At 49.0% G+C, this 14818-nt stretch overlaps 1 protein-coding gene across 1 annotated transcript; it reads right to left on the reverse strand.

The window, feature by feature from the left end:
* Window positions 1-611: 611 nt before the first annotated feature.
* SIN3B (SIN3 transcription regulator family member B) lies at window positions 612-14812 on the reverse strand. The gene is made up of 19 exons (XM_015651731.1): window positions 14783-14812; window positions 14058-14164; window positions 13110-13263; window positions 11747-12010; window positions 11214-11357; window positions 10889-11011; window positions 10331-10420; window positions 9964-10082; window positions 9096-9303; window positions 8345-8461; window positions 7756-7994; window positions 7088-7271; window positions 6278-6872; window positions 5636-5805; window positions 4951-5124; window positions 4569-4661; window positions 4189-4283; window positions 3559-3763; window positions 612-3182 (listed from the first exon to the last, which is right to left on the reverse strand). Exons 2-19 carry the CDS (start codon window positions 14078-14080, stop codon window positions 2952-2954), a joined length of 3228 nt encoding a protein of 1075 aa, XP_015507217.1. The 5' UTR covers window positions 14081-14164; window positions 14783-14812; the 3' UTR covers window positions 612-2951.
* Between the last annotated feature and the right edge of the window lie 6 nt (window positions 14813-14818).

Below are 14818 nucleotides of genomic sequence, written 5' to 3' on the forward strand. Positions count from 1 at the left end.
AACCCCAGGCTGCAAAAAGTCACTGCCTGGCAGGACACAAATCCAGAGCTGGGAGGGACCCCCAGGGATGATCAGTGCAGCCCCTGGCCCTGCCCAGACCCCCCAACAAGCCCACCCTGAGCATCCCTGAGAGCGCTGTCCAAACGCTCCTGGAGCTCTGGCAGCCTTGGGGCCGGGCCCATTCCCTGGGGAGCCTGGGCAGTGCCAGCAGCCTCGGGGGGAAGAACCTTGCCCTGAGATCCATCCCAAGCCCTGGCACAGCTCCAGCCCTTCCACTGTTTGCTTTTAAGACTTCTCTGGTGGAGCAACTGTGCCACCCCCTGGACTCCCTGCTCCAGCCACGGGCCTGGGCTCCAGGAGAGGTTTTGGATCTCTGCTTGCAGGAAATGTATTTCCCTTTTCCATTATCAACTGCACTGCTCACACACTCACACAGCACTTGCTGCCACACAGCTGCATCAGCACATCCTGCAGCCTGTCCAGGAACTTCAACCTTTCCACTGCATTTTTCTACAATTTAAAATTCAGTTTCAGGTAAAAGACAATCAATTCTGGGAGTAGTCACAAAGTTTAAATTAGTTGAAAAGAAACATGAAACAGTGAGAGCTACAGACTTTTAAAATCAATATTTTATTTTACTTGAATGTGCAAATAAATATAAAAAAAAACTACATTCAAGGAGCTGGCAAAGCAATTACAAGCCCAAAAGCAAAGATCCTTCAAACAAATGGAAGAACAAACTGTTGACTCAAGGTCGTGCAGATACACAGCTGAAACCCTCAGACATGAACAAGCCCCTCTCAAACCTGCCTGATCTTCCCTTCACATCCCTTGCTACTCTCAGCTTTGAGACAATAGCACTGTAAAGGGCAAAAGTCTTGCTTAATCAGTTCAGATTATAAATTAAGGTTTACAAAATAAGGATGCTTAAAAATACCTGAAGTACACTTAGAATGGGTTGATGGAACAGGACGGTGCCCAGGGGTGTTCCCACCTCGGTACACCTGGAATCAAACGCATTTTAAGCCACAAGTTGCCACCTATTTTCTAGTAAACAGTTCTCTGTATCATAAAACCATAAAATTTGGCACAATTGTCATCTCCACTGGGAGACAGCAGAGAGGTGAGCAGGACTGAGGCGTGTTCTGGTGAGCTGGCTGGAAGGGAAAGGGGGACACTGTGCTTTGCACTGGGCTTGTCCCCCTGCTCCCCCCAGCCCTTGCAGAGCCACGTGGTCTCTTATTCTGGTTCTCTGGGCAGGGGAAGAACCTTCAGCTCATTTCAGGAACCAAAGTTTAGCAGAGACCCAGCTGAGGAGAACACGGGCCCTTGATGAAATGTCTCTGCTGGCAGTGGTTGTGCAAGTGGCCACAAATGCCAGAGAGTGGCCTCCCTCCTTCCCTCCCACAGATTATTTTGCAAAAAAGACAAAGACTTGGGACAGTTTTCTATTAAATGTACCCCAAAGGCCAATTTTTCTACTGTCAAGTGAGACAATTGCGAAACCAAATGTCGTACAGTGGAAATAACCCAGGACAAATCCTACAGGCTGCTCCTTAGGTCTGGCAGAAATCATAACCTAAAAATCAAAGCCACAAAAAGTTTGGGGGGTGTGGGGGGGGTATTGCCCCAAAAGCCAGGGTAAAGTTGGAAGCAAAGCTGAAAGGAGGCTGGGGATGCCTCAAAATGTAATTGTAATACACTCCATGGACAGCGTGCTTGCCCTTGGCCCCTGAAAATCAGGAGTGAAGTCACAATGGGGCTGCAGGACAGACATGAGTGAGTTTCCTTGATTTCTCACTAGATTAAGTCAGGTGTAGTGTTCTGCACGGATCAGGGCAGGATGTGTTAGGTTTCATGGCAAAAACAGCTTTGATAGCAGTACAGATGCTTCGGTGGAAAAGCTCATCTGGGACGGTTGTGGCTGGATCTCGCTCTGCTCCTCGCAGATTTCCGTGTGTCCCTGCAAACCCAGCGCCTGTGCTGACCCAGCAGAAACAGGAGAGTCCGAGGGCCGGAGCTCAGCTCCCAGCTGTGCTCCGGGAGCTCCATCTGCCGCTGTCACCGCCGAGCTGCAGCCCCGCGGAGCGCCGGGGGCCGGCCGTGCACAGGGAAACGCCCAAGCTCCGGAGCTGCCCACCAACATGCAAAACACAAAGCCAAAAACCAGGCCAGACCTCGCAATGGACATTCCTCCCCATGGATGTTCCTCCCCATGGATATTCTGGAAGGCAGAGTGTGCAGCAGGTCCTCAGCTCCCGAAGCAATGTGGCTGGGGGATCTGGGGCTGGGCATCGCTCCCGTCCCAGCAGCACAGCTCAGGGCTCTTGCCCTCAGCTCATGCCCCAGAACACTTGCTTGATGAGGGAGCATCAGAGCCTTGAGTGCTGACCATCCCCGTGTCGGTTTTGGCATTTTTCTCACCAGAGCACCAGGAACAAGAGTTCGTTGTTGCCTTGTTGGTTCACAGGGATAACGAAGCCCCCCTGTGCCGGGAGCTCTCGGCCCCGCTGGCACTCCCAGGGTGCAGTGAAGAGTTCTGCAGGCTCCAAGACGGCACAAAGTCAGGAAGATAGGGAGTATTAAACCCTTCCAAGTGGAAGCAGCTGCCAGCATCTGCTCAAACACCAGCCCAGCTCCAACTCTCCAACAAAGCCACTAGTGGTAGTTCACCCCCTCACTGAGCTGGTCAGCAGTGGCCTAAAGCCAGGAAACCACTGAAAAGTGTGTGGCAATGCCAAGAGCCCCCTTCCCATAAAAGCTTTTAAAAGTCTCTTCATGATGGCTGGAGGATTACACTGCAAGGAGACAAGTCTATGCCATATGGAAAATACATGATAATCCAAAGTAAAATGCTGTTTGGATAAATATCATTAATACATACATTGCATTCCCACCACTATTCTCATAGTAAATGTGCTTCACCACAAAGCTCTGCCTCGTCTGGGTGCTCAGGGTGAAGCGGGACGACGGCTGTACTGGACTCTGTATCTGTTCACTGGCACCCCGTGGACATTCACTGTCTCACAGGTGGTTTTGCAGGGCACCATCTCCTCGTCCTCATCCCCCATCAGCCAGTCTTGAACCACATCCACGGCCTCCATGGACACGTTCTCCTCCAGCCACCGGTTGTGCCACTCCTCAAACTGCTGGTGGTGCTTGAGCAGCACCACGGGCTGGACCTGGGAGCAGGGCAGTAAAGATCACTGAGAGGTTCCTGGGGGAAAAGCCAAAGCCCTCAGCTCTACCTGAGATGTGCAATGCTTTGGGAACAACACAAAGGGAAACAGGAAATCGCAGATCTGCGTTTAACCATCCCTATTTCCTAATGTTTGCCACTCCCACTTAAAATTTGCATGCAAAGAAAAGGCTGTTAAGATAATCCAAACTACAGAGCATTTACCAGATCTCCTCCATGTTACACCCAACTCAGAGTAGTAACTTCTGGGTGTAGCTTACAGGAATTCAGCCACAAGAGTTACTGGCACTTGCGCTTTGGCTTCCACCCCCAACCTCTGCTACTGCCTGGGCTGCAGAGGGAACAAAAGGGAGATGTACCTGCTTGGCTCTGCAGAGAGCTCCCCTCCTGTACATGTAATCCTCAGAGTTCATGATGAACATCATCTTGTGGGTGTTGAGCTTGAAGCGACAGTCGACGTTGCAGGCGCTCTCCACCCCGATCAGCCGCTTCCAGGAGCTCTTGACCTCGCTGCGCAGGGCCCTCACCTGCTTGCACTGCCACTTGCGAAACTTCTTCAGGTTTCTGGAGCAAAACAAGGATGACAAAGCATGTGTCACACCTGCTGAACTGCTCTCCTCAGCTCAGACAGGGCTCACAGCACAAGTATGGAACTTGTATTTGCACATTTCGTTTTTCAGGCTCTCTCTACAGGATCTTCCTCCGTATCCTCTGACAAATATTTAATGAAATGGGAACAAAGTAGACCCAGAAGTCCCATCCAGAATCCATCCTGCTCCATTCCAAACACAGTTCCATGAACAAACCTCAGTGCTGTGGTCACAAATTTCTCTTTCAGCATTTCCATGCAGCTCACTGGCCTGGAACAGCCCCTCAAAGGTGAGTGCACTTCCCTGGGGCTGGCACATCACCCAAATCCACTGGCACCCGGGCAGGGAGGAGGCAGCAGCAGCTGCTGCAGGTGTGGCTCAGGGCAGGGAGCAGCTCACCTCTGCAGAAAGACCGGTTTCAGGAGGAAGCCATCGTTCTGGTTGTTGGGAGCTCCTTCCACCCCAACGTACTGCTCCATGTAGTTCGCCAGGTGCTACACAAGGGAAACCAATTCCAGTGAGATTTCACTGCATGAGGACAAACATCATTGCAAAGAACCTGTTTATTTCCAAACTGTTCATTCTGAGGCTGATTTATATTGAAACTCTTGCTAATGCACCATTTCTGTCAATGGCCACAGCCCCACATGTCATCTGCCCACCTCCCAGGAAAACCTGTCCTCCTGGCAAAGCCTCAGAGTTTGGAACAAGAAAGCAGGGAAAGCACTCTTAGACATCTGCTTTGTGGTACAGAGATTCCATGGTCACTGTGGTATTACCTGGACCTCCACAGGATCTTCTGTCTGGGTCTCTTCTGTATCCAGCAGCTCAATGGTCATGATCACCTGTCCTTTCCTCTGGAGAAACATCACCTGTGAAAAAGTTACAGAAAATATTTGCCACAGGGGCTCACAATAAAAAGCTGCATATTCACAAGTCATTTGGATGACAAATATAAGTTAGGAGAGAAGCAGCAGGGTTTTTCAGTGAGCCACAACATCCCCTCACTGCCTGTGCTCTGATTTTGGTACCTTCTCTCCACATTGCTCACTCTCTCACCTTGGAGTGTCCAAACCCATTTCTCCCAGGTGAAGTGACACCTGGGAGATTTTCTCAAGTTTTTCAGTGATTTTGTGAACTTCCCTGGCAGCAAGGTCTTACCTTGAAGCAGTTCTCATCTGCCATGCACCGTTCAGCCTTCCACTGGTAGCTGGTCTCCTTTGCTGCCCGGACACAGCGGGATGACAAATTACCCCCAGCAGCTCCTCGCTTCCTCTCGTTCAGGTAGAGCTCAACCACCTTCAAGCAGATGTCATCGCTCACTAGATGGTGAAGCTTCCATTAAAAAAGGGGGAATTCAGTCAGCAAGCCTGGGCCAAGAGTTAACTCCAGTGTGCCATGAAAGGAGTATAAAACTCAGCATGGCACCACACCCAGCTGAAGCAGCAAACTCCAGAGATTTCCCACATTTCACTCTCTTCTTCATGACTTTGCAATGAAAGGAACAGGACTGAGGGGCTGATGTGCCTTAACTAGAAAACTACAGCTGGACAGATTTGAGTAAGAAGGACCAGACATTTTGTGTGTTGCCTTAGATGTATTTTGAGTATGGCAGAATTTTGAAAAGACTCAAAAAGCCTTGGGAAAGGCCAGAAAGAGTAAATCCCCTAAGGTGGTCCCTGTATGGAAGCTGAATTCTCTCATTACATTTCTGCTGGGGCATTTCCTTGTCAGACAGACCTTTTGTCTGAAGTTGCTCTGAGCTCAGTGCCCTGTGGCTCTGCAGGGCACTGGGGAAGCCTGGCTGTGTGTGAGGGGTGATGAGCAGCCCCAGCCCAGCCCTCACCTGGCGCACGATGTTCTGCACCAGCTTGTCCATGGTGAAGCCGATGTAGGCGTGGATGGTGAACATCTCCCTCAGGGTGTCCTCGTACTGCGTGGGGTCGATGTTCCCGTCCAGCAGGCTCCTCACCATGTCCAGGAAGGCTGGGTAGTATTCCTCCAGCTCCACCTCACCTGGCCAGGGGAAAGGGCACTCGTTTAACACACAGAACAGGCAGAGTGAAATCAGTCAGTGAAAGAGGCGGTGCTGCTCAAGAACCACAACATCCGGTGTGGAGAATGTCCTAGCAGGCAGCTCCCTGCCAGGTGTCCTGACAGGCTGGGAATGTTTCCCTCATGCACCTCCAGGACTGCCCTGGGCAGTAACTATGTCTTTGTGGGGCTGTTTACACTGTAAATCAAAGTAACAGATTCCTGCAATGAGGCACCTGAGCACAGTGGGCTGGCAGGGAGTCTCTGTCAATCAGCCTGTGACACACTGACTGCCCTGCTGAAGGAGCTGTGGCCACAACTCACCAGTACAGCAGAGGACTGCACCTCCACATCCCTCACAGAGCTGCCTGCTGGCCCCAGTGACTCACACACACACAATGGAGCACTGGCACCCAGGGCACTAAGAATGAACTAAGCCCTGCATTATTCTTACTTGGTTGCTTCAGTCTTAGCTCCATGGCTGGATCATTAGTTTTTTCTTTCCTCCCTTCACAGAGGAGCTTCTCTCTCTCCTTCTCAGTTCGATATTCCAGAAGCTGCTTCTGGGCCTGGCGATAAATCTTTAGGAGCCTGGAGCACAGAGTCTGGTGAAGGCGCAGGAAGAAATACCAATTATTATTGACAAAGAAGAGGCTGTAAACATCATCCAGGGTATTGTGGGGCTCAGCAGCTGTAACATCACAGAAAGTTGCTTTGGTCTCCAAAGGACTGCTTGGAGGCCCAGGCACGTGTTTTTTCCGCAGCTCAGGAGTATCCAGGTTCTGCCCCTGGTGGTTTTCTCTGTCGTCATCGGTTGATTCCTCAGAAATGTTGTGTTCAGGTGGCTGAGAGAAAAACAGCTCAGGTATGAAGTGATGCACAATCTGCCTGATGGTTGCCTGATCCTCCTTCTGGATGGTGGGCTGCCTCTTCACATAATAGCTGATAAGAGATGCTGCATCTTCCAAAATCTGCTTGTCTTCGTAGATGAAGATAAGATGAGGCTCGTTCGTGGACGAACTCCTCCCCTCTGAATGCTGCTCCTGATGCTGTAATCAAGAGACAAACAGATAAAGATCCTTCCAATCCATGCTCAAGAGCCATTCCTGCCAGGAGGAATAAGCCACTATTAACACTGTGCTTGGGACAGCTGTTTTTGACCCGATTTCCAACCACTTCCACACAGTCCCAGGTGCTGTGGGCACATCTGGCTCACACTGCCAAGGGAGGGAACGGAGGAGGGGTCATTCCCTGTCATGCCCACCTCATCATAAACACTCTCAATTTCATTCAGCAAGCTCTTGGAGCGCAGAGCTTTGGTGTCATTCTGCTTGAAGTTAACGGCCTGGTGGTCCAGGGATTTCAAATAGGCCTTCTCATACTGCTCCCTCCAAATCTTGTTGAAGCCCTGCTGGGCCTCCCTCCATTCTTCCTCTTTTGCTTTCAATCTGCATAAACGAACAGTCTACATCAGTTCAGAGAGACAGGCACAGAAACACACCCAAAACATTTTAATGTAGCCAACTGTGGAGCAGCAAGAAGTTGTCAGTGGAAAACTGGAATTGATTCCTGGAAACAATAAATAAATTTGAGAAAGCATCACGACTGATGATGAGTTGAAACAACACCTACAGAATCACAAAACCATTTAGGTTGGAAAAGACCTCTGAGACCATCAAGTCCTTTGACCAATCACTGCTTTGTCAACCAGACCACAGCACCAAGTGCCATGTCCAGTTGGTTTTTGAGCACCTCCAGGGATTGGGGACCCCCCTTCTGTGCCATTTCTGTTTAACAACCCTTTCTGTGAAGAAATTCCCCCTGATGTGCAGCCAGAAGTTCCAGCAGTGCAGCCTGAGGCTATGTCCTCTTGTTTCATTGTTTAAAAATCCTTTTTCAGCTTCTTAAAGAACACAGCACAATGGGAATTACCTCTTAAGAACCACAGGGACAGCAGTGACTGGGTTTTTCTTCAGGCTCTCAATGATCTCTGGAGCTTTGTCACCGTAGATGCGATAGATGGCCCGGCGCTGGATCACTTCTGAGGTTCCTCCCAAACAATCATCCAGGCGAAACTTGTCCTGGTCCTCCTGGCTCAGGCGGGACAGCTTTTTCTGCACGCTCTCCAGCACACGGATTGTGGCTAAATTGGTCTCCAGGACAACATCCAGCTGTTGAGAGTTCCCAGAAAACAGCGTCAGACCAGGCAGAGCAGGAACACAGAGAGCAGCAGCAGCCCAGGTTTGTGGAAGGTGCTCCACAGGGTTCCACAGGGTGGAGCCAGGAAGCAGCAGGAAGGTTTTTACTAGAAAATAGAGCTCTGCCAGTTCTCCCAAAGGTCACATGCAATTTAGAACTGGACTCATGCCTAGGAAGAACTATTAGACTCAGAGCACAACACAAACTCCATCTCAAACCAACAACCAACAGAACTTTGAGGAACTGGCCACTAATTAATTCAGCAAAACCCAGAGGTTTTGCTTTCTGAGGGAGCAGAAAGGGAGCTCAGCAGCAGAGGTACCTCAAAGCGCTCGTCCTCACAGCGGTGCAGCTGCTCCTCATACGGAGTCTTCTTGGAGCTGACAAAAGTGGAGTCTTCAGACCAGGATGGAAACGAAACCCAGGTATCATTTAACACCTGCAACAGTGCAGATACATGACATTGAGCAGGGCCTTGTGAGCCCACAGTTGTTCTCATGGGGTTTTCTCTCTTTTCATTTTGCATAGTCCTTCCCTGAGGTTCTGTAGGACATTCCAGATCTAATTCCCAGGTCACTGCTTCCTAGATTTGAGGTCTGTGTGGAACTACCAGGACCCTGCTCAGAAAACTCAATAACACCTTCCCTATCACCTCACAAACAGAGATTACTCTGCAGTGATCAGCAGCTGTAAATAAAGGAGACAGAACTCCCCACAACACTGGGAATGGTGCCTCAGGCACATTCCTAACCCTCACAGGGCTCTTCCAGAGAAAAATTGTTCCTAAAGGCTATACTGGCCCCACTGCTAGAACATTAATTTCAGGATATTAAATATTCTTTTCTGTCTATAGGAATAAATTTCTGTCTGCATGCAGTCTCAAAAGGTATTAGAGATGTGATTTGAGATGGGTTTAGATAAAATTAGTGAAATGTGGGTATTATTTCAATAAATTGGCTGAATAAATTGAATTAGCAGTAAAAGGGGACTCCACATGCAGCAGCTGGGGCACAAACAGCCCCACTCCAATTTTTGTGTGTGTTCAGGGATTGAACAGCCTGATCCCAGAGTACCTCCTTGCAAATGGCTGTTCTCCCACTGCACTTTGGCTGCTGGTAGGTTTTTGGGAGAGCCCTGTAACTGGATCCGATGCGTTTGCAGGAAGCGTAATCGATTTCCCGGCTCATTCCATCCCCGGAGCGGTCGCTCAGCGGAGAAGCAAAGGAAAGCTCTTTCACCCCAAGGAAGGACTTGAACTGTGCAAAGAGTTCTGGGAATTTCCTTCAAAAACACAAGTATTTTGTTATTTCACAGTGACAGTTTTAGGGTGGTTAATGAGTGTCTTAAAAAGGAGGTAGAAATATCTAAATAAACTCAGCATTGCAGGGAGAAATCTTTCACCAACATCCAACCTCCGTTATCATTCTCTCTGGATTGCTTTAGGGCTTTTTTTTTAACTTAAGGTAGGAAAATTATTTCCCTTCAGCACATAAACACTCCCCTTCTTAAGTGCCTGAGGAGAAACTGATCCTTGCCATTTGACTCTCCCTCTGCTGTTGCAAGCCAAACAGCTCAGGAGGCTCACAGCAGAGCTGGAGCTATTTACCCTTCTCACAGCCCTGTTCTCAGATTTCATGTTCATGCCTTTATTACACTTTGAGATATTAAACAGGGAGTGTGAACAGACAGAGGAAAATATCTACCTCACAATACTCATTAAGAGCTGTATTAATAAAGGTTTATTTATATTAAAGATAAATTTAAAAGTTCAGATTTTATTACTCCTCATTTTGGATTAACCTTCAATTTCTTGCAGTCTACTCAGGACATACTTCTAAGTTAAATCCAAAACTTCTGTAACAAAGTTCACAATGTGCTCAAAAAATAGCAGAGCAGGGCCTACAAAGTACCAGAGGGCAGAGAGGTAAGTTAGTAACTTACCCCAAAAAGGGTGTAACAAGCTGGAGCAACTCAGAGCCAGAAACCAACTCCTGGTTGAAGAGAGCAATACAACGCAGAAAATTTTCATAGACCTCTTGACTCTTAAGCACCCTGCGCACCTGCAGCAGTTTGAAGAGATGATCACAGCACCTGAATGCCACTTGTATTTAGAAAATTATTCATTATCAGTCTATTAATCTTCCAAACACACCCATTTTAATTTTTGTCGGTCTTTCTCTACCACTTGGAAAGTCAGGGAATGTCTTAAGTGCTGACACACAAATTGTAAAGAACACCAACCAATTAACAACCATGTTAAAAGCTGAAGATATGTCCAGAGAATGTGAGAAAAAGGACAAATACTGACCTTGTCAAAGAAGGAAAACTCTTGCAGTGTCCCATATTTCCCCACTGTTGCCACTGACAGATCTTTGGTACCTCGCAGCTTCATTTTCTTCTGTTAAAAGAACAAGCAGTTACATTTAAAATGTTGTGACTCAAATGCCATCAAATTCCACTCTGGTGACACAGAACAGCTCCCTGCAAAGGCTGAGACCCTGCATTTCCCCAGCAGTGATCTGGAATTGCTGTGTCACGTCCTCACAGCAATCGCTGTCAAATGTCTCCCAGCTAAGAAGAAACAACAAAAAAAGAGAATCACTTGAGATTCTGCAATAAATTGTCCCCTTCCAGGGCCAATATTTAGTACAGAAGGTTGTGATATTTAGTATCAAACATGTTACCACACACATTTGAGTGTTCATTAAAAATTCCCTTTTTCTACAGTAATTAAAATAACTCGCAATTTTGTTTCTCATACACCTACATACATCAAAGACACTACTCGTTATTACACCTTTATCTCAGCAATTACTAAGAACAAGTAATATGAGGTGATTCTAAGTTTTTACTTGCTGAAAGATACCTTTGCTGGGCCAGAAACAGGACGTAGCAGCAGTGGCCTGGATCGCTTCTTGCTGTGCTCCAGATTCTTCTCATGCTCAGTTTTCTGGACACTGTTCACCTCACATGGTCCATTTCCTGTGAACTGAAGTAAATAAACAATGATTTCAACATTCTCCTCTCAAATAAAGAATCCTAACAGGACACAGAGCGTGTGGTTAAGTCACCCGTTCTGAGAAAATCCAAACAATGAAGAGGAGCAATGTTTGGCTGTATGATTTTCCATGTTTTGCATATTCTACATGCAGACAGAGCACTCAATATCCTGCTCTGCTCTCAGCACCTACCAAAGACCTTTTTGCCTCTGGGAGGAACTGTCCAAACTCTGAGAGCAGATCCTCCTGTCCCCGGAACAGATTGGCCACTTCAGTGAACACTTCCTCCTCTGACATGCCCCGGAAGGGTCGGCCCTTGGTGTTCAGCTGCTCTTTCTGAAAAGATACACACAGCTGTTCAACAGAGTCAAAAAGTACCTCACTCTGCCAGAAAACTCATCCTGAGCCAGAAACACTAATGCCACAGAATTTGAAAGGACTCTGAGCCAGCCCCAGGTTCTTACAGGGCCTCCTTTCACACACAGGATCACAAAAGCAACTGAAGGTGAGTAAAGACAGGTCTGACTACACCCTCTTTAGACCCTGCAAAGTTCCACAACTTTCACACTTTCTGTCATTTCCTGTGAACATATATAAGGCAGCAGTTGGATAAAGACAAGTCCTTGGGAACTCTAAGTTTGTTCAACAGGCAGAGATTAAATTGAACAACCATGATTCTGACAGCTCCAATGCCAACCCACCGCCTCCTCCACAAATGACTTTACCTGGTAAGTGTGAAGGATTTCTAGAAAGGATCTGTAAATCTCTGGATGGTCAAGGAAACGTGTTTTGATCTTATTCACATAACTGATGGCATTATTGAACTCCACAGAATCAGATTCCAAGGGAATTTGGGATTTATCTTCTTTGTAGGGAAGCTGCTGCCGAAACTCCTCGGAGCAGTCGCTGTGGTTGTGGGAGTTCTCCTGGGAGTAGTGCAAGACCAGCCCACTGCCAGGGACCGCGCTGGGAACGGGCTCTGGGGGCACCTGGGGGCACAGGACACACGAGATGTGTTGGAAAAGGATCAGGGACCAGCTCAACAACAACCCAGCAGCAGTGCTGGCAAGGTCTCCAGCTAAAAAATATTGTCACAGGAAGAAAAACATATTTCAGTCACCAATCAATTTCCCTACCTGGTTTATTAACTCCAAAAGTTAAAATGATCCCTGAAGTTCTCCCTGGTGTAGGAACCTCTTGACTTGTGGCTGTCACAGCCTTATTGGCCTCACCTGAGAGGCTGCACCAAACATCCCCCACTGCAGCTTCTGCTGCCACTGGTTATTGCTGAGGAACTGCCAGTTTTAGGGGTATATTAAACATAAGGACCTTACAGGTGCTAATTCTTAAGCAACACAGAGATCTGAGGGAGCTGAGATTTAGAATTTAGTTCCTGCTGCTAACTGGAGTTAAACCACAAGTTTATCAGCAGAATTCAGTTGATGGCTCTATTTCAGCTCCACAACCACACAAGAACAAAAAACAAGCTGGAGCAACATCCATCTGTATCCCAGCAAGTGTACTTCACACCAACAGCACCTGATGGGGATTCCATGATCTTAAAGACCTTTCCCAGTGTAACCAACTCAATGATTTCACAGTTCTGTGTACTTTTGCCTGTTGCCTAAACAAGTTTCCTGGATTATCAGTGGAAGACTAGAAGTGCAATTCTTCCAGGATCACCCCTTGAAATTTGCCACTGCCCACAACCCATATTGAGAACCTATTTAACAATATCAGGCCAATTACAATTTCAGTTTCCAAACATGACTGAAATATTTGGTGTTAAAAAGTGGTGCTTCCATGCAGAATCATCATTCCTGTGTGAGTCAAACTACCTGGTTTGAGAATAAATCAGGGATTGGAACTAGGTGATCTTTAAGATCCCTTCCAATCCAAAGCACCCAATGATTCTTTGAATAAACATTTAAAAATTTAAATTTAAATTACACCCATTTTCCCAGGCTTTGAAAACCATCTAAAAATGTCAGCAAGGTGTTGACATAAATCTCCACAGTCTAAACTGTGCAGACGTGTCCAGTGACACATGGAACAGTTTATTTAGAGAATAAGAACTCTGTGACCTACCTGACTATTCAAAGGTGACTGTATACTTAACTTCCCATTCTTTGGAATTTCTATCCTGTAGCCCAGAGGAAGAAATGCATTGAATCCTACAATGAGGTCAGGATGCTCATGGAAAAGCTGAGAAACACGTCGGATGACTCCAGGTGTGTCAATGCTAAAATTGAGAGGGGTTTGTTACTTTTATCCTAATCAGAAACACAAGCCCAAAAAATGCCAGAGAAATGTGAAGTATCTGGTAACTTAAGGGTGCAATTCTTTAAAAAAAAAATAATAAAAAAATAGCCCAATTAGAGGGAATGACCACATGGATAATAATCCCAGCCTCGCCCTGGGAATGTTATCCATGGAGAGGAGAGATGAGTGTGCAGGTTGGTAAAGGGGCAGGACAGCCACCACCTCTCCAGGGCTGGCAGGTCACAGGTTCTGCTCAGGCTGCTTCACTCATTTCCAAGATCTGCATTTCACAGTGGACAGTAAAAGCAGATTTGCCTTCTCCTGTGGATTTCACCTCTAGAAAATGATGGGATGGGTAGAAGTACCCAAAATTCACATGACTGCACCACTGAGGGACAGGACAGTGAATGAGCAGAGGGGGAATGATGGGGTGAAGGCTGGGGACTCTGCACAGTCAGAGAGACCCCACAAAGGCTAAGACCTGAGGGAACGGCTGGAGCTGTGCCAGGGCTTGGGATGGGTCTCAGGACAAGGTTCTTCCCCCCGAGGCTGCTGGCACTGCCCAGGCTCCCCAGGGAATGGGCCCGGCCCCAAGGCTGCCAGAGCTCCAGGAGCGTTTGGACAGCGCTCTCAGGGATGCTCAGGGTGGGCTTGTTGGGGGGTCTGGGCAGGGCCAGGGGCTGCACTGATCATCCCTGAGGGATCCAGCTCAGGATATTGCAGGATTCTGTGAAAGGCTGAGGAGCTCCCTGGGGTGCAGGACCTGGGCTTTACCTCTGGCTCTTGAACTCCTTCATGATCTCCAGGAAGCCGTTGTAGGTGGCAGGGTCGCTGCCAAAGCGGATCTTCACCTGGTCCAGGTAGGAAAGTGCATCCTCCACCTGTGGGGTGAGAACACGGTGAGGCCAGGGAACAGACCCGGGAGCCCCCCAGAATTGGGGCGGGGGCACCTCAAGACACTATAGGGGTTGGGAACCGGCCCCGGGGGAGCGCCGCAGCAGCGGGGAAAGGCACTCGGTACCGGGTGAGGGGGCCGGAGGAGGGCAGGCCCCGGTGGGCTTCCCCTGCTGCGGGGTGTCAAAGCACGGAGGGGGCCACGGTACCGGGGAGCCGGGAAGTGGTCCCTGGGGAGGATGACCGCGGTACCAGAGAAGAACAGCAGGGTCAGGGAGAGGGGCACGGCTCAGGGGAGGGGGAAAGAGGCCCGGGGAGCCCTCACGGTACCGGGGGAACGGGACCCGGCCCCAGGGGACCCCACGGAACCAGCGGAGGAGGGCGGGGAAAACGCCGGCGCGAAGGGGGCAAGCCCCGGGACACGCCCCGATACCGGTGGCTGAGGGACAAGCCCCGGGGGACGAGTTCGGCACCGCGGCCGGGACAGGGCAGGTCACGGCGGGGGCGGGCGGGGCCGTCCCGGAGGGGCGAGGAGCGGCCCTTCGCGGGGGCGGGGAGGGTGTGGAAGGGGAGATCGCGGCCGCCGGGGCGGTCCCCGCACTCACGTGCACCGGCAGCTTCTCGTGCGGCGCGGCCCGGCC

Source organism: Parus major, chromosome 28 (assembly GCF_001522545.3).
Source record: "Parus major isolate Abel chromosome 28, Parus_major1.1, whole genome shotgun sequence".
In the NCBI taxonomy this organism is placed as follows: domain Eukaryota; kingdom Metazoa; phylum Chordata; class Aves; order Passeriformes; family Paridae; genus Parus; species Parus major.